This window comes from Amia ocellicauda, chromosome 6, assembly GCF_036373705.1.
Source record: "Amia ocellicauda isolate fAmiCal2 chromosome 6, fAmiCal2.hap1, whole genome shotgun sequence".
In the NCBI taxonomy this organism is placed as follows: Eukaryota; Metazoa; Chordata; class Actinopteri; order Amiiformes; family Amiidae; genus Amia; species Amia ocellicauda.
In genome coordinates, this window is record NC_089855.1 from 32073961 (window position 1) to 32092394 (window position 18434).

Genomic DNA, 18434 nt, shown 5'->3' on the forward strand with positions numbered 1-18434 from the left:
GAAGTCTTAATACAATCACTTTTGTGTAGAAGTTGCGATACTAAAGGCACCAGTGGAAAGCTGGCACCAACCAATGGGAGATGTTCCATAACTATAGCCACAAGTCTTGCCATGTGACAGAGCAGCTTCCTACCCTGCATTTTAAGTGTCAATAGGATGAAAAAGGAAAGTCACAAGGACTCTTCAAGTCTGAATGACATTGACTTTCTAGCTATAAGGACAGGAAAAGGTGTGACATGGATATCCGCAGTCATGTGAAGAGGCTCATTTCTCTATACCACAGGCTTTATTTTTGTCTTTAAATAGGCCAACTAATTTGGTACTGGTCCTTGGGGTAAATTGGGGATTAGGGAATTGCTGTGTAGGAATGAATAGCAGCCTAGTTTGTTGTCCCCTGTTACTGAGCATACTAATGCTTAATTTTTCTGAGCAATGCCTAGTTTGGTGCAGTTCAGAAGGTGTGTGTTTCTATACGTCAACTTTTTTACGATACACTGCACCTGAAGGGGAGATGTGGGTCTCTGGCTACCACATTCCCCTATCAATTTCAATCTGGATTATTTGCAATTAACCACATAAACAAGCAAAAGCAATTCCTGTCAAAAATACTTAACTCACTGAAGAAGTGATCATTTCCAGTCAGATTGTACTCTGTACTCTGTTTCCAAGAATATGCAAATTCAGCCGGCCTGCAAGTCCTGATGGCCTGACTTTGCCTGAAGCCAAAGCGTGTGTCCTCATGTGGCTTTTCGTTCCTCCTGCAGTGTCTATTGTCATGGGCATCCCGACGGTGAAGAGGAAAGTCAAGTCCTATCTGGCGGAGACGCTGCACTCCCTAATCGACAAGCTGTCAGACGAGGAGAAGCTGGACTGCGTGATCATAGTCTTTATTGGAGAGGTACTTTAACTAAACAATTTATTTTTCCTTTTCCCTTCCCAGAAACATCCTTTAGTTTCATTTATTCTTCTGCTCATCGCTTTGAAATACCCACTTATTATTCCATATGACTCACCACCCTGAAGCAGCTCGATTAGAAGCATGATGGGGCACTGTCCTATGCTGTTTAGAGCGGGCAGAGTATTGCAACAAGGCTTAAGGCCAGACTGTGGACTGACTGGGAGATGGACTGGTTCCTCTGGGGTTACTTTTGTTGGAGGTGCTGAGGACACCTATAGCCAGTTCAACAAACCCATCTCCAGGACACGGCCTGGATTTGGGCTCCTTAGAGCTTTAGGGCCCATCTATGTATCGGCTTTCAATAGATGAGCCATCCTGACAAGTAGTATAGACACAAATGGCAGGGCTTCAGAAATAGTTTTACAGTGTCGAATATGTCAAGAAAATTCTGGCTCGTACTCGGACACTGTCAACTCTATCCTTTCTGGTTTTCTAGGCAGATGCAGTCACTTCCAAAAAGGAAGAGAGTGTGTTAATGTTTCGGTCTTGTAAGGAGGGTGGCTGTCTCTGATTAGGTTTTCTGACACTGACCTTTTTATTAGTGCTTTCCTCTTGAGATCACTCCTTTTCAGGCTCCAGAGGCAGGAAATGACAACGGCATAATTATCCTCATTTTAAGACTCTCATATCAATGTGTAGTACAACACACAAAAGAGGTCCCCTGTAGGCTTTTAAGGAACAAGAGCAAAGCCATACGAGCCTCTGGCTTAAATGAAACATGAGCATTATTTGAGAATATTAGAAAATGAGTCTCATGGTAAGCATTAAATAATAAAACTGTTGAAGCAGGGAAAAGAGACCACTGATAAATGAGGAAGCCATACACACACTTTCCTAAGCAAAGTTAATGGCAACCGCAAATGACGTGAGTTATCATTTAACATAATTATTTACCAATTATACCAATTATATCTGGGGTAATTGTGTGAGAGAAATGTTGCTCTAGGCATGTAACTAGTAAATGCAGACTGGTGCATATCACTCTGCCTCTTCTGAAACTACTGAAATCCAAGTGCTGTGGAAAACTGTGCCCAGGATTATCATGTCATCCCCTGGAAATTGAACTTTGCCCAGTGCTTCTTGTGGCTCTGCAGATAGCCTAGCCAGCCCTCAGTGTGGCTTTCAGGGATTCGGCGCTTCTGTCACGGGAGGCCTGGTGAATCGGTTTATCCAGTCAGATCGGCACTCTCTCCGCTGCACAGGACTCAACAGTCACAGGACTGAGCCCCCGGTGGTTCCCAGATGGAGAGGTCTCAATGGATAGTACATATAAAATTGCAGGCATTCTTCAAGAACATATATAACAAAGAGAAAATGTGTTAAATATCACTGAAGGCAGTTAAGCAAAATGGATGTATTTGTGCAAACAAGCTCAGGAAAGCTTTTATGAAAGGGTAAAACCTTTTTTGCATTATTGACCAGTTTCAGCCATTGTCTTCATTCAAGGTATTTTACCACTGCAAGCAGGCCAGAAGAATGAAACTGTTGGTATTAAGGTTTTAGCAACCTTTTTGAACATGTTTGACAGTTTTTGCAATAACCTGTTTTTTTTGTTAGTTTTTTTTTCTTGTTTAGTTTTCTTTCTTTTATTATTATTTCTCAATTTTTTAGCAGACACCCTTATCCAAGATGACTTACAACTGTTATATTATATAATGTTTAAACATTTTACCCATTAATACAGCTGGGTGCAATCTAGGTAAAGTGCCTTGCTCAAGGGTACAACAACAGTGTCCCCCACCTGGGATTGAGCCCACAACCCTCCACCCCAGAGCCCAGAGCCCTGAGCCCTAACCACAACTCCACACTGCTGCCCATTTTTTGCCATTGTATTTGTGTGGAGGGTCAACCTGACTAAAGCTCCTGTCCATAGTTAAACAGCAGGGCTGATTTATGAAAATCAAACTCCTACAAAGCAGGCACAGCACTGATGTGAAAGGTTGAGTAGTGAAGTGTGCATGTGCGTGTATCTTGATGTTTCTCAATTTGAGCCTACTGTTCTAGTGTGTAAGCTGGCGTTTTCTCGGTCATGCTCAATTTGCTAACTTTTTTTAATTTTGACTTTGAATTTTGAATTTGGTACCATTGGCAAAAGATGATTAAAAACAAAACAGAATATTGGACCAAAAAGTTGTGTGTGTATTGAAGTATAGTTGATTTACTCTTCATTTGCTGTTTAGCAATTCATTCGTTTATTAAATATTTGTTAATGAAGCTATACTCATCTTTGTTTTTCTGTATTTTAAGAAATTTATGTGGTGGCATTCAAGTTTATACACTTCCTGTCCTACTCATTCTGGAATCTTTCATTTATTTGTGTTGATGTTGTGGTTTGTTTTCTGTTTCTCTAAGCTTGTATCACTTCTGTTCCTGCTACTTGGTTAACTTATTTCAGTACTGCAAAATCAGAACCTCAATCTGCCACCAAAGCACAAAATCCCTTATCATAAGACTTCCAGCTGGCTGGAGTAACAAAAATTAAAAATTGTAAAAATGGCTGTATTTCAATTGTCGTCTTTGCAACTGCTGTTGCATTAGATTCATAAATTAAATATTGAGCTTCAGATTCACACAGTTTTTTGTGAAATGACTGAGCTTATTTCATTTTGTTTCTCTTACAAAAAGTGTTTGTGAAATTTCTAAAATTTCAAATTTGATTGGTTTAACTGTTTGTATTGCAGAGGGGTTCTTGAATTACTTTATAATTATTTTAAATTATTATTTTTCTATTTCTTATATATGGTTTCGTCAGTAATTTGGTGTCTGAGTGTCAGTGAAATGGTTTTATTGATGCGCTAAGAATCCAGAACAGTGCAACGCATAGTTTTCCAATTATATGACTCGCTGGATTTGGAAAATGACCCATTGTTTCAATACCGTACAGGACAATGATTGTTTCAGAGAATTTTGTTTCCTTTGTTGTGATCTGTGTTATTGGTTTTACTTTTCTATTTATATCTATATGTATATGCCATAAGTGACATCCTTCTTAAAACAATGGCTTGTCTAGTGTGTACTTCAAGCCCTCAGTATATTTTAGAGTGTAATTGAACATGAACTCCTGTAACAAGTCTGTGTGCCAACAATTCTTGTGAACTGAACTGTATCAGTGGATATTGTAAAGATGTTCAGCCTGAGAGATTCCCTATGAAACATTTGCTTCACTGGCATGTGAAAATAATAGGCTTTTTTGTTGTTAATCCTCAACTGTTTTCAGTGAGATGTGTTTTTTTCTCTGCAGACAGATCTGGATTATGTCCATACCATGGTGGATAGCTTGGAAAAAGAGTTAAGTGTTGATTTCTTTCTTGCACCACTTTGAGGAGCACTGCCTGGGTAGATTTACAAGGCAGCCTCCAAATTGCGCCCTGATTAGGTTTGGTCCCTCACTGGCAAAGAAGTTTTAATGAAATAACAAGTTTCACTAGATTCCACTTGCCTCCTTCTGCAGTTAAGGAACAGACTGGCATGAGAAATACTTTCAGATGATGTTCACTCTTCTCTCCAGATCAAACATTTCATCACTTGCCTGATTTTTCACCTGTTAAAAAAAAAAAAAAACTAAAATCCACTTGATCTCTTCCTTTGCGACAGCCTTCCCTTTGTTCTAACTGTCTGTGCTGGAACGTTTACAGGTTGTTTTGTTATTGACTGTAAAAGTAAAAAAATAATAGAGACTGTCATTGATTCTGTTCCATGGGGAATGCTTTCTGGTCTATTTTTTGTATTAATACTGCAGGTGAATGTGGTAGGGGGTGAATTAGAATTGTAAATTGGGTTTCTTCTGAGCCCTGATCTTTCTTGATAAAGTACAGCACAGGTGGGAAGTATGCAAAACTCTGACAACACATTACTGCTTTGCCTACAGCTGTAAGAGGCTGAATGTCTGTCTGTAACTGACTGGGACCTCTGTGCTCCCTCTCTCCCTCTCTCTCCCATAGGTTCTCCACAGAAATCAACTCGGGCCTGCTGGAAGTGATTTCTCCTCCTGCCAGCTACTACCCTGACCTCTCCAGCCTGAAGGAGACTTTCGGTGACTCGAAGGAACGGGTCAAGTGAGTGACCCTCCATCACAGCCATGGGGGGTGCCCAGTGACCTGTCTGGAACCCTGCCACTGTTTGTTTATTTTTGTGGTCAAATGTTGGTTTTAGTAATTTATGATGATCAGTTTATTTCTGAGCAGGGTAACTTCAAAGAGACTGTAGCTTTACACTTCACTGATCGTATTTTAGACAAATTCGGGCACAGATCTCGGATACACCTCGCCTGTATTGGGGAGAAGCCCACTACGCATTACAGTGAATAAGAATTTCAGAATGGTCTATAGGTATAACAAAGTTTTGGACAGAATCCAAAGTAGATGAGTAGGTATAATGGGTTAGAAACTGAAAATAGATAGATTTTAATAGTGTAAAGGCAGACATTGCCACGACCAAGATTTTAGCCGACCATAAAAAGCATTGTGGTTTAATTCTGAGTCTAATGTAAATATCTTAGGCAAATTTGTTAAGTCAAAATACCAGTTGCAAACAAAGGAATTAACGGTGCGGTTATTGCTCCAATTACGTCTGATCACACACCTGTAGAAGAAAGACAATTGATAGCTAATAGAGTAATCTTGAATAGGTACAATTTTATATTAATAAAGGTAACAATCAGGGCAGCTTAAGTCGGAGATCTTGCGAATGCAAATGCAATACAGTTGTAAACCATATTGGTTTACTCCCAACACTTCCCTGCACTTTGATACCCCCTTAAAAGTTGTATGTGATGTCAGATGGTAGCAGTTGTGGACACCTTGAAAGCGATTTGTTTGTAGGCTGAAAAACCCTGTGGTGATTTTTTTTTTTTTTTTTAAATCATGCATATTTATGATATGTTAGGCTTAGTTTAAAAACATCCCAGGATGGAGGTGATTGCAGGGTTAAGCATATAAGGGTGTGTGAGTTGGTGACGCATGCATGGTGGGGAGTGTGAGAAGAGGTGGCAATTCTACTGCATGGCTGTGAAACATGCCTCCGTCTCGGGGTGGGGGGGGGGGGCGGGTTGGCTGTTGCTGCTCCGGTCAGCCTGTCACTCCGCTGTGAGGGGAAACTCAACAAACACGCCTCAAGCAGTCTGGCAGACACGCAATTATCCCAAACACTGACAGCATAACTGTCACAAGCACCCATTAGCTTTCTTAATCTCAGCTCCCGTTCATTTTTTCAGAGGGCTGCTGGGGAAACTAAGCAGCCAGTGCTACTTCAAATCCATAGAGGTGATTGAGGCAACCGAGCAACAGGCACCTTGTGTTTTTTGTTTTTATCATCTGCAGCGCTCATATGGCCAATGACAATTATTTAATTTGCTTAGCGACAGTTTCTGTGACGTATATATTCTTCCTGAATGATTCACAAGTTGAACGTTAACTGTGTAGGATTGATTCATTCTGTAGAAAGAGTGGAAGAGTGGCAGGATGTCAGGAATGTTTTCTCTCTAATAATGATTAAAAAAATAAAAATTTGGCAGTGATCTTGTAAGAAAAGGATGCAAAGTTTAAGATGTCAGAATATGACTTTAAAGAGGTTTTTCCCTTTTACAGACCAATTCATGGGACAAGCTTCCCTCTGCTGGTAGTGAGACTGTTCATGTGCTATGTTGGGGTATTTTTTGTTTTAAGGTCACCTTTCATGCTACTATGCATGCTTTTCAAGAGCCAGAGAGAAGTAGAGCTGCAGCCTCTGAGTATAATTACAGGAAGTGGGCAAGCTGTGGTGGGCAGAAGTGGTGGTTCTTCTGGACTCGGCTTACGTTCAGTTTATTTTATAGTGCAGACCATGCCCTGCCCATATAGACCATGGCAGTTCTTTCAAACCATCAGCCAGAGGAGTACTGTATCATTCCTTCCACGGCATTTTTCTTTTGTGCCGTGAGAGTAGCTACTTTTTGTCGACTCTACCCTGCTTATTGTTTTTTTGTTCATCCCAGGGGAGTTCTGTAGGATGAAGTTCTGTAAAGTTAGCAGACAGTGGAAGGTTTTCAGTGCTATTCTGCTTGAACCTCTGTTACACTTCCAGTGTGATGAGCTGTCACAATTTGTTCTGGTAGATATATGGGCCCTCACAATAAAACCCCATCCAAGCAGGCAGTATGCCATGGTTCACAATTAAGACAACATACCTGCCATGACAGAGCTCTTGAAACCCAACATGGGCATCAGTTAAACAAGCCTACTTCTGATTTTAATCCATTTCCAGCAGAAAGAGGCTATATCTATTAATTGATTTATATATTATAAATATGAATTATGTTTTTGTTTTTCCTGTTTGGAAGTAACACAGTTTTATCCTAAAACGGATTATCTTTAGATACACTGACACTCACTGAGACCAGGCTTACTATATTATTTGTTCACCTTCACTATAACTTCACCTATCATGGCAAGGTGCATTTACAATGCACTGAGAAAAGGTGACAGTCCACAGACTCCCCCAGGGTGAGTATTGTAGAGATCAGGTTGAGGGGACATGATGTGGCAGTCCAAATGGCCACATGCAATGCTCTTTCATGCTTGGATCATTTAGTTTTGCTTGCCAGTATTTAAAAACACACACGCACACAAAAATGCACTTTTTTTTTTTTTTCTTGCCCCCAGTACACTAGGGATTTTGCTAAATAATGGTTTCCCATTATTCTGATTTTCACCACCTGGTTTACATACGGTATTACCAGGCACTCAACTCTGTGACAGATTAAAATACCGAATCTTTAATGTCTGCAAAAACGAAAGACCTGGAATCCTAGAAGAAGACTTGACACGGTTCTAACTATATTGGTTATGATTATTGCAATGATTTATATCTATTGCAGGTGGCGGACAAAGCAGAATTTGGACTACTCATTCCTGATGATGTATGCTTTGAATAAAGGGGTTTATTATGTCCAGGTAAGTGTCCGGATTCATTTGCATCAAAAGCCTTTCCTTTATTATTATTAATATTTTAATAAGTACTAATTATTAGAAGGCTTTGTCATTGCATGGATTGCTTTTCTAGGGGAGCACTTACATAGCCGCCATGTTTACTATATAAATTCAGACATTACATGAGGAAAAGGATGCTCTTTTATACTTGGCTGACAATTCAGCCCTGAGATACTATATAACTTTGTTGCTGTGGAAACCTGAAAATGTCTTTACACTTAGCAGTTAATTAGTCTGGAATTGTTTTACCTGAGTGAGTTGGTTAAGGCTGACTGACTTTGGGCTAGGAGAGTGTGGGTACAGTGCACTTTGAAGTGAATGAAATTAAGCTTCACTGGCTGTAGAAGTCCACAAGAGAACGTTTATTATAAGATATCTGATTTGGTGTAAAAAAAGAACAAACTTGAAAGTTATTAATTTGAGATTAGAAATATGCATCCAACTAGTTTATCTTCATATCGGTGTTATACTACAGTTATATTCATGTCAAGCCTGTAACACAGTCATTGACCTATTTTGAATCTCATTCCTAAGCGACTGATCACAAATAAAACCAAACGTAAAACCAAACACTGTGATACCCATGGTTGAACAGCAGGGTTGAGCAACCTAAATTAATCAGTGTCCAGATAATCACTGTCAAGTCCAAATAAGTTCTCATGTTACCGCCAAGCCACAAATGCTACATTTTAATTTAAAAATAGTAATATAATGCAACAAATACATATCAAAAATGTAATAAGGGAGTAACACGTTGATGCAAAATATCAGTTGTCAGAAATGTACTACTCTTGTTATTTTTTTATAATTATTTGGGGGGGTGGGGGGAGTGGTCATGGGCTGCAAGTGGATGCACTTTGGGCTGCAGGTTGCGCACCCCTGGTCGACAGTATTTGTCTTGCAGGTCAAAATATTACTATGCCAGAAACTGTACATCTGACATTTTTGTATAGACTTCTAATAAAATTTGCTTGCATGTCAACTCAGACATGCAGGATTGAACTTAATACAAGTACGCCTGGGCCTGAAGGACTAGCCTCCATTGCTTTTAAATCTGGTAATGGTTAGTAATGTCTCAATCTAGTGGTTCAAAGGGCATTGAGGAGGTAATCCCCTGAGGGAAAGCATTTGTGTGATATAATAGCAGTGTTTATGTAAACAACAGCATACCAATAACCGCTGAGAAGTGTCTGAGTAAAGTTGAAAGGAAATGACATGCTTTTGGAATTCTAAATTTAGATTCCAGGAAAGTAGGTTCACCCTCAAACTGAAAGCAGTTTTTTTCTTTCCTGTTTTCCCCCCTGTCAGCTTGAAGACGACATTGTTGCCAAACCAAACTATTTCGCCACCATGAAAAACTTTGCTCTCCAGCTCTCCTCTGAAGACTGGATGATTCTGGAATTCTCCCAGTTGGGTTTCATCGGTAAGAAAGCTGACAGTGGCACCCGGCCAGTCTTTCTTCACGGCCTTCTGAATGAATGTGCATCTTCACTTGAATTATTTAAAAACAGAGCCTGGAGGAACATGTTGTCAGGATTTTTATCCACTGAGGGCACTTGCATTCACATGAAAGCTTTTTATCGCCAAAAAAAAAAAACAGCAGAGGAAGGGAAAATGATTATGCTGATTGATATATTTTATTTTGTTTGGCTGGGAGAAACTTCTGCTCAGTTTTTCTGTGGTGTACACTGTTCATACCTTAAAACTGGTTGCTTTTGTTATAGGGAAGATTGAATTTGGTGTCGCTGAGATGCACAATCTGCGGCAGTAGCAGTGGAATGCCAATTGTACAGACATCTACAAGTATAAACTGATATCCGCACTGTGGCTCATCATATCCAATGAAAAATCCTCCCTAAAGATGGTTTGCAATTGTAAGCTTTATTAAGAGGCTTTCAGAAACTTGGCTGGCCTCTCTAGCCACACAGCTACCCAATAGATCAAAGCTTTCGTACATATCAACTGTGGCTAATGACAAGCATGCCAGCACAGAAAAAATATTTAATCTAGAAACCCTGAAGAAATACAACCAATTATTCTTGGTGTGTGTGTGTGTATATATAATACAATGAGATTTTTGTGAACTTATAAGTGTAACATGATTGATCAGTTGGGACTATCAAGATAGTCAAATTTGTTGAGGTTTACAAGCAAACAAGATGCCAGTCTTTTGTGATAAAGGTGTGGACACTGAAACCAACTGCCATCTTTTTCTATGGAGGGAATAAAATCATTTTGTAACCATACAAGGGGAGAAAAGGTTAAACGGAGCAGCTTGCAGCAGCACAGGACTCGCTAATCTATTCTGAGAACAGGAAGCTTTGGGAAGCTGCAATTACTGTCCCTTCACCTTCTCCCCATAGGAAAGATGTTCCAGGCTCCGGACCTGAACCTAATTGTGGAGTTCATCTTCATGTTCTACAAGGAGAAACCTATTGACTGGCTGCTGGATCATATCCTGTGGGTGAAGGTGTGCAATCCTGAGAAGGATGCGGTATGTACTGTGAACATCCATTCCACTTGCTAATTACTTTTTTTTTAAATAAAACTGAGTTACTTGTTCATTTGCTTTTGCCGTGTTTAGCTCCTGGCATTGACTGTTGCGATAACGGTGTGATAATTCCTCATTCCTGCAGGGCGCAAGACTTCATTAACATAACTTTTTCTGTTTGTCGACCGTTTGCAGTCCAAATTAATGAACAGTTATTGGAAAGAAAAAATGCCTTTCCAAAGAAGAATGAAATTCAGTTTTACTACTGGCACATAGTTTCCAGCTAATTTCTCGTGTAACAATTTGATTTACTGGATTCGTCCTGATTCCAGTTCAGGCCTGCTGTTAATGTTCATAGGTGCTCTATGGGATTAGGGGCAGGACTTTGAGTAGGCCATAACATGTTTACAATGCCTTATTGTGCAACCACTGTCCTCCCACCTCCCCGCTTTGTGACATTCAGAGTCATTGTGTTCATAGATATGCAGGCAGGCACTCACTGTAGGACTCCCACAGTGTTGGCCGTTGGTATGGCTAAAATATTATAATTCACAGTTCATGCCCTTCAGAAAAACTCACCCCTGCTTGACTATTGCTTGCAAATAGTTAAATACCAAACCGCAAAGTCAACTGAATTTGATCCAAACATAATTTACCCCTCCTGACAAGGAATTAGCTTTGTAAAATAGGGGTGGAAAACTAATTAAAATGGATAACCATGTAAGGGACATTGTAATTGCAGTGTTTGGCATTATGCCAAACTGTCACCCAGCAGGAGAAAATTTATTGGAGAAGTAAACGGGTGCAATGCTTGTGCTGTAATGCATACTTACGCATTGCATTGTTATTCTGTGGATCACATCAATTTTTTTTTTTTTTTTAGATCCCTTTCCCTGCTCATTGCCCTTGTCCTGAATGACCACAAGTAGTGTTTTCTTCCCCCAATAAAATGTCCCACAGGCAGGTAATTTCTGTTTCAAAATTCATCACTGAGTTTTCAATGTGTCATGTGCCTGCCTGCACCCAACGTTACGGTTCCAGCTCCATCTTTGTCAGTTTCTTGACAAGCCGACGTAGGAACTTGCACCGATGGTGACTAAACAAGCCTCCAAGCATTGTGTGGAGGTGTCACTAGAGAGTAAATGGAAATTGCTTTGTCTTATGAACAGAGAGAGGACAATTTCTTCTGGGGGATTTTGGACAGCTTTTTGGATAGCCTTTTATCATTTTCCATTAGGTGAAATGACAGCACTACCCTTGTTGTGTAGTGAAATAGTATTAGATGATTAAGTAGTATAAATGTCCAGCCCTCGGCACTGATGCCACTTTTTGTGGAAGGAACTAATCCACTCATCTGTCCTTTATGACACTGCTGACTTGTTTTCTTGCCTTCTAAAATAGTCATTTGTTACAAGGATCCATTAATGTCGTGATTCATAATAGCTTAATTAGGTTAAGGGGACTCAGGTTGTGCTTGTATACCACTGATTGCCACTTAAAGAATCACTTCAGACAGGAAACGCTACCAACCAATGCTAGAGGGAGAATAAATCTGAGATTCTCTGTGATTTTACTGAACTTGTTCAGGAGCTTGTCCGATAGCTTTCTGAACCGAGATCATGCTGGATTCTTTGAAAAGTCGGAAGCCTTTATAGAATAACACTACAGGTCCATGTGCCACCCCATGTGACAGGAAATATTCAGTAGAAAGGTTGAACTGCACCACTACTGTAACCGAAGACAGAGGAAAAGTGAAACCATTGCAGCAACGAGGATCATCTGTTAACTTCATGTAAAGTTTGCTTTACGATCTTTCTGTAGAAGGTTTTGACCCCTCAAATGCCCATTTTACTGAAGCATTACAGTACTTCAAATGTAATATCAAATACACTACCAGCATTAGGAAACCGAAATCAACAGAATGCCCATGACTTTTTGTGAGTTTGTACAGGTCTCGCTTAACATGCATTCCTGAAAATGACCATGCTAGCTGAAACCGTGTAAAACAAAACCTATTTCTCCATAGAAATACATTTTATAAAAAGATGTTTCAACTGAAGTCAGTGAGAGATAAATAATGGTAAATAAATGGAGGTGGGGGAACGTAAACATATTAACCTTATATTTCTTATTAAACTTACCATTCTTAAGTTGCTTCTGGTGCTGTATATGTCAGGATCAGAGGTTGGAGTGCAGCCACTTCATGATTTATTTTTACTTTACTCCCATCTCTTGCTGTCATGTTTTTTTAGTAGAGATGGTTATAGGTGACTATCCAGTACCACATGCATGCATTACCTGAAACAGCAGAGATGGGAAGAAGCATTCATTTAAGTGAAACTTTTTGGTAATGGGTGTGCTGTTTTGACTGGTATATTACACACACAAGAAAATAATATTTTTGCAGTTTAACCATGTTCCTGCTAGAACAGTCTTTGGAACAACCTTTAAGTAATAAAAATAGCATATTTTAGATACTCACTTCATGCAGTGCCAAATTGAAAAGACTAAATGGCCCCTGACATTAGAAATCTTGTATTGCTTTTGACAGTACTGTTCTACATTAAAGTGAAAAACATACCTCCCTTTTGGTGTATCCAGCATGTTATCCTGATTTGCCAGGTCTTCAATGTGCAGTGTGACTCATTTTTTAGTGGTAGGGGATTGTTAACAAGATTCACCGATAAGAGTTCAAACTTGTTTAGTTGAGGTCAGGTCCAGCCTGCATGAGGCTACCTGAATGGTCTTCAGCACAGTCTCTGCTTTTCAGCTAGACTGATTTAGTATACCAAGGGTATCTTTCACACCATAACCAGATTCAGTTGAAGAATTCAAAAAATATAAAAATACACCAACAAAATAAGACCACATATAATCACAATATAATTCAGTTTTCTTCAGACAAATAAACCATGTAGCTCAAATCCCATCAATGGGAAATGCACACTACAGCAACAGTAATAAGCGTTCCAAATATCACTATACTGTTATAAATGGGAACACCCTGCTATTCAACGCACACCTCTATGTTGTCATCTCTCCCCACGATGAGCCTTGGGTTAAACCATTTATGCAGTAATACAGAAAACACTCTTAACTATACAGTCTCGTCTTGTTACTAAACACTTACTTATACAGCACACTATCTAGTTTTTTTCCAGTAAAGTAAAGGATATTGTATTGCAGAGGCTTTAAACCACATAGAGATTCCCCCATTGTCTTTAACTGTGGGTGTTTCCATCTATATAAAGTGGCATCATTACTACACCTTCTTTGCATTTACCCTTTTCTGGGCTACAGACTCCAGCAGCTAACCACCACAGCATCAGTCTGATTCTAAATAACTCGCTAGCTCCTGCCTATGTCAAGTGAGAGGAATGTGATCCATATCTCTACAAAGGACACACCGCAGTTCATTTTTAAACCCGGAATTTGCATTACTTTTACTTGCGTTTTGGGTTTTCATCAGCATCTGGTTAAGTTGTCTGTGTGGCGCAGTTAGTGCAAGGTAAGAGCTCTGGTGAATTGAAAACCACAGAAGGTTCAGTCCTCGAGGACCAGACATGTAAAACGCGTATCTGAGGTACAATATTCTTGCATGGTTAGTGTTTTGGTCTAAACTTAAGTACATAAGGGTTGTACTAGAAGGCCACAGTTTTCTATTATGTTGTGTTCTATTGTTATTTGTAATAGTATTTCTTGTCTCAGGTTTTTTTTTAGTTCCTGAGGAAATGTTCAAGTCTTTGAGCTCTACACCACTCTTTATGAATCTAAACTTCTCCACCACTGAAACAGGGGTGTCAGGGTAATCAGCGTATTGAGAGCAAGGATATTCAGACTGAATTAGAACTAGGGCAGGAATCTTCCAAGGATTCCTACATTCCCTCGGTAAGTTGAAATGTATTAAATTACCTTTAGGAAACTGATGGAGAGGGGTACCTCCTTCAGCAATACCACACATGTTTTGTCCTCTACAGAATTCAATTCTGTGTCCCTGCAAGGTGAAAGGAACTCCCAGGACACCTCCTCGAAAACAGTCTGAACAAAATAGGCAGACGGCCACATTCACGCATTATGAAGGGCAATTTACTCTGCAGTTTCTTTCGGTAATTAAACAAATGTTAAGATTCAGGAATCTACAGGTGTCTGCAAGTTGGAAGCACAAGCGCTTGTGTGACAAGAAATCAGAAGTATAAGAATTACTGTAATGAGCAAATAACATTTTAAGATTAAGGTCTGCATTTGGTTGAAGAGAAATGCTTCTAACAGTCATAAGACTGCGATCAGGGGTGGAGAAGTACAGAGGTTTAGTTGGCAACAGAAATTGGTAATGGCACAGCTTCTGAGTGACTGACTTGAGGCCCTACTGGACAAGATACAGATAGCGTAGTATGAAGACGCTACCCATTGCCATTGGTCACTGTCTTGATCATTGGATTTATTTGGGCCAAACAATGCAGAATTCTGAGCGTTCAGTTTGTACTTTGGGACAGACCAAGAAGAAACACCCTCCAGGGAGATTCATCATAGTGGAGATCAATAGTGACCACTTATTCTACCAGAATTCTCAGTGTTCAGGTATTACTGACAAAACACACAACTAAGGGTAAATGATTTAACCAGGCTTAAGGCAAACCTATTAACTCTCATCCAGATCTCAACATTTTCACTTTATTACCAACTTTGCATTAGCCCTTCTGTAATAAGGAAAGGCTTTGGCCAGTGAGGTAAAAGATTTGTCTGTTCATTTCAACTCATGTGGAAATAAAGATTTTCATCTATTTTATGGACATCCTTGAACAGTAATACATTTTTGGTCGTAACCAAAATCATGAGTTGGAGAGCACATGCTTTGCAATTTTTATTTTATTTTGTTTTGCTACGCTTCGAATTTCCCAATGAACGTCTTGGTACAAACCGAAGCAGCTCCTGCAATGCAGTTGGATATGCTTGAATCGATCGCAAAGCATCGTTCAGAAAGTTCAGATTTTGTATTTTAATTGTTTTTACAGAGTCAATGGAGTTCACGCTAAGAGAAATGTTGAGAGAATACAATATTTGTACCTGGGGGCTGTTGAAAAGTGTAGCCATAGTGACGCATGTTCTCTCCCTCTCTCTCTCCCCTACAGAAACACTGCGAGAGGCAGAAGTCCAGCCTGCGAGTGCGGTTCAGGCCCTCTCTCTTTCAACATGTGGGCCTGCATTCCTCTCTGGCCGGAAAGATCCAGAAACTTACTGTAAGCTTGCCCTCTGACAAAGAAAACAGTCTGTTCCTCTCTCAGGTTAAACCCCAGGGCTCTATTTTTCACTTTGTGCAAATGTCCCATTTTTTATTCTACTTAACAGAAGTGGACTGTTTACAAGCAGAGGATTTTACTGTCACTGGAAATGTAGAAACGCGCGCACACACACACACACCCCCATTACTACAGTAAAGACAACCATTTTCATTGATTTGTCTTTACATTACGAATTTAATATTGTCTGAATTGCCCATTTAAGATTTATAATGTCCTTTCTGTTATACTGTGCCATGCAAATAAATCTACTGGTGTTTACTTGGTAAGCCAACTGTTGACTTTTATCTGAACAATCTCTTTTGACTTCAGTAGCTTTGAAAACCGAATTTGACAGTTATGAAGGAATTGCAGGATCACTTTGATCGCTTTGAAGGCTGCAGACTCTTATAACCTCTTCTGTCTGACGTCTCTCCATGCAGAACTACTCAGAACAAGATAACCTTGAAACATCCATTGCCTGCTGTGGATTTATATAACAAACTACCGCTTGTGCAATTTAAAATGGATCAAACTCTTATGTGTTGGGAGTCTTATTTTCCCACTGATGTTTTCTGGTCTAAGGCTAGACCAGGGTGTTAAAGGATGAGCTTGTAAGAGGTTCCTGTTCCGAGTAGCTGAGCAGAACATACCCTATTGACTGAATTTTCTGTTCTTGGGAAAAGTCTGTTTTGTTGTTGTTTTAAGGCTAATCTACTGATAATGGAAAACTCTGTATGAATCAATAATACCCTGGAAAATCATGATTTTAAAGACTTGTATCTGGTTATTAACTGGCTTTTTATAGGTGTTTTTTTTTTTTTTTTTTCTTGTAAAACTAAAACATTGTACCAAAACATTATGTAGCCTCTGTAGTATGACAGTTTCACAAAGTCCTGCGTTCATGTTATGTATTACTTCCCACATCTATAGATGTGATTCACTACAGAGAAATATACAATAGCAATTTATTTAGTAGTTTATCAGGCATGCTCTGTACATTCCTAATTGCCCAGGTTCTAAAAGTGTTAGGAGCATTCTTTTTATTTTATTATTTTTTTTTATCTGGGGACTCCCAATAGTGTGTCAAATCACCAACTTTTGCAATATCAACAGCCGTTTCTCTCTGTGAAAGAGTGACACAATTTTCCATTGACACAAGCTGGAAACACTGATGCCAGTGTTGAATTGCGCAGTGGGACCAGCATTAGGTGCAGCTGCTCGTATTGTTCAGTCTCTGCTGGAGACCCCTGTGGAGGCTCAGTGCAAGCCTTCGTATCCTTACATTAGTGACACTAGAGCCTCAGTCCTCAGTCCCCCCACTGCTGAGATCTAACCCACTTTTATTTAGTTTATTTATTATGCCTGTATGGAACACAATACACGCTGATGTTCTGACGCACTAAGTTAGGGGGGACATGACTGAAAATGAGTGCCCCCAAGTCAGTTGACAAGTATGCATCTGAATGAGAGCCGAAGCAGAGATTGTCCATTTCAATTGCAAAAGACAGATGAGTGCTTTGTATTTATCCACGAGCAGCATGCAGTGTCTACATTGTAAAGGAGTACCATCAAGTTCTTCGAGCCCACTAGTGAAGATGTTTCAGTAGCTGTGCAAGTCTGTCCTTCACAATGGTCGACATCTGATTGGCACTGGCATGCCAGTTGTAGTTACTGCTGTATTACAGATTAAAAGAGATTCTGGAATAATGATTGGAAGTTAGTCTCAACAACGAGCAATCTATCAGTGTGAACTGGTCTGAAAATTCCAGGCTAAATCATTCTAGATCAGTCTGTTGCCGTCCTGGCTTTTTTAAACTACACTGACCAAAGGTCTGCCCTGCCACCTGGCATCCCAAGTGTGGTCACAACTAAGGACCAGTGACTTGATTCAGTGTGTCATGCTAGTGGTTCCTTACAGTGGAATGTGCCCATAAATGAAAACGGAGTTGTATCTTAGTCATCCAAAATCAACATCTTGTAAATGATGACAAGGTTTTTTTTTTTCTTTGTCTTTGTCTTTCCCATGGAAAAGTAAAAAGCCCCAGACATGACCTGGAACTACCACATCTGATTTGAAGGAATATGACCCATCTAAACGGATATTACACTGCTTTATACAATGCTGGGTAGAAATACAACCTTCTTATTAAACTGAGGACCCAAGACTAAAACTTTTTTTTTTTTTTTTTTTTTTTTTAGTGTTTTGTGATCTATATTCAGTTTCAAAAAATGAAAAAATATTTCTCTCCCCACTACAGGACAAGGACTTCCTCAAGCCATTGCTCCACAAAATTCACGTGAACCCTCCAGCGGAGGTCTCCACCTCTCTAAAAGTTTACCAAGGCCACACTCTGGAGAAAACCTATATGGGCGAGGACTTCTTCTGGGCTGTTACCCCCACGGCAGGAGACTACATCCTGTTCAAGTTCGACAGGCCTGTCAATATAGAGAGGTGACTATTATTCTCATTGTGTCTGTAGGGCACATAGAGGGATATTTACTTTGGTGCAGAATCCTGGGTTGGATGTTGAGAAACACTGCTACCGTTTTGTCTGTTTTTAGAGCTGGGTCTACATTGGGCAGCTGCCAAGCAAGAGTTACAAGGTTATATCTGGTCCATTTCCTGATCTTTACAACCAATCTATTTTTTGTAGCTCCGTTTATTATCCTTTTCTATTGCATGCCTGCAGTTGGTGGGAGACAAAGTGAACCTCTCTTTGTTGAAATCCATCCTGACTATA

At 39.8% G+C, this 18434-nt stretch overlaps 1 protein-coding gene across 4 annotated transcripts in view; it reads left to right on the forward strand.

The window, feature by feature from the left end:
* The window catches only part of mgat4a (alpha-1,3-mannosyl-glycoprotein 4-beta-N-acetylglucosaminyltransferase A), an 87953-nt gene that overhangs the window by 51316 nt on the left and 18203 nt on the right, over positions 1-18434 (forward strand). For all 4 annotated transcript variants that reach the window (XR_010816998.1, XM_066706947.1, XM_066706949.1 and 1 more), the window contains exons 5-12: positions 765-898; positions 4200-4246; positions 4900-5013; positions 7812-7887; positions 9232-9346; positions 10287-10417; positions 15544-15651; positions 17952-18145. Coding sequence is in view for 3 of the 4 variants with exons in the window: in XM_066706947.1 (XP_066563044.1) it covers positions 765-898; positions 4200-4246; positions 4900-5013; positions 7812-7887; positions 9232-9346; positions 10287-10417; positions 15544-15651; positions 17952-18145 (919 nt within the window). In the remaining variant the exon portion in view is untranslated. The remainder of the gene's footprint in view (positions 1-764; positions 899-4199; positions 4247-4899; positions 5014-7811; positions 7888-9231; positions 9347-10286; positions 10418-15543; positions 15652-17951; positions 18146-18434) is intronic.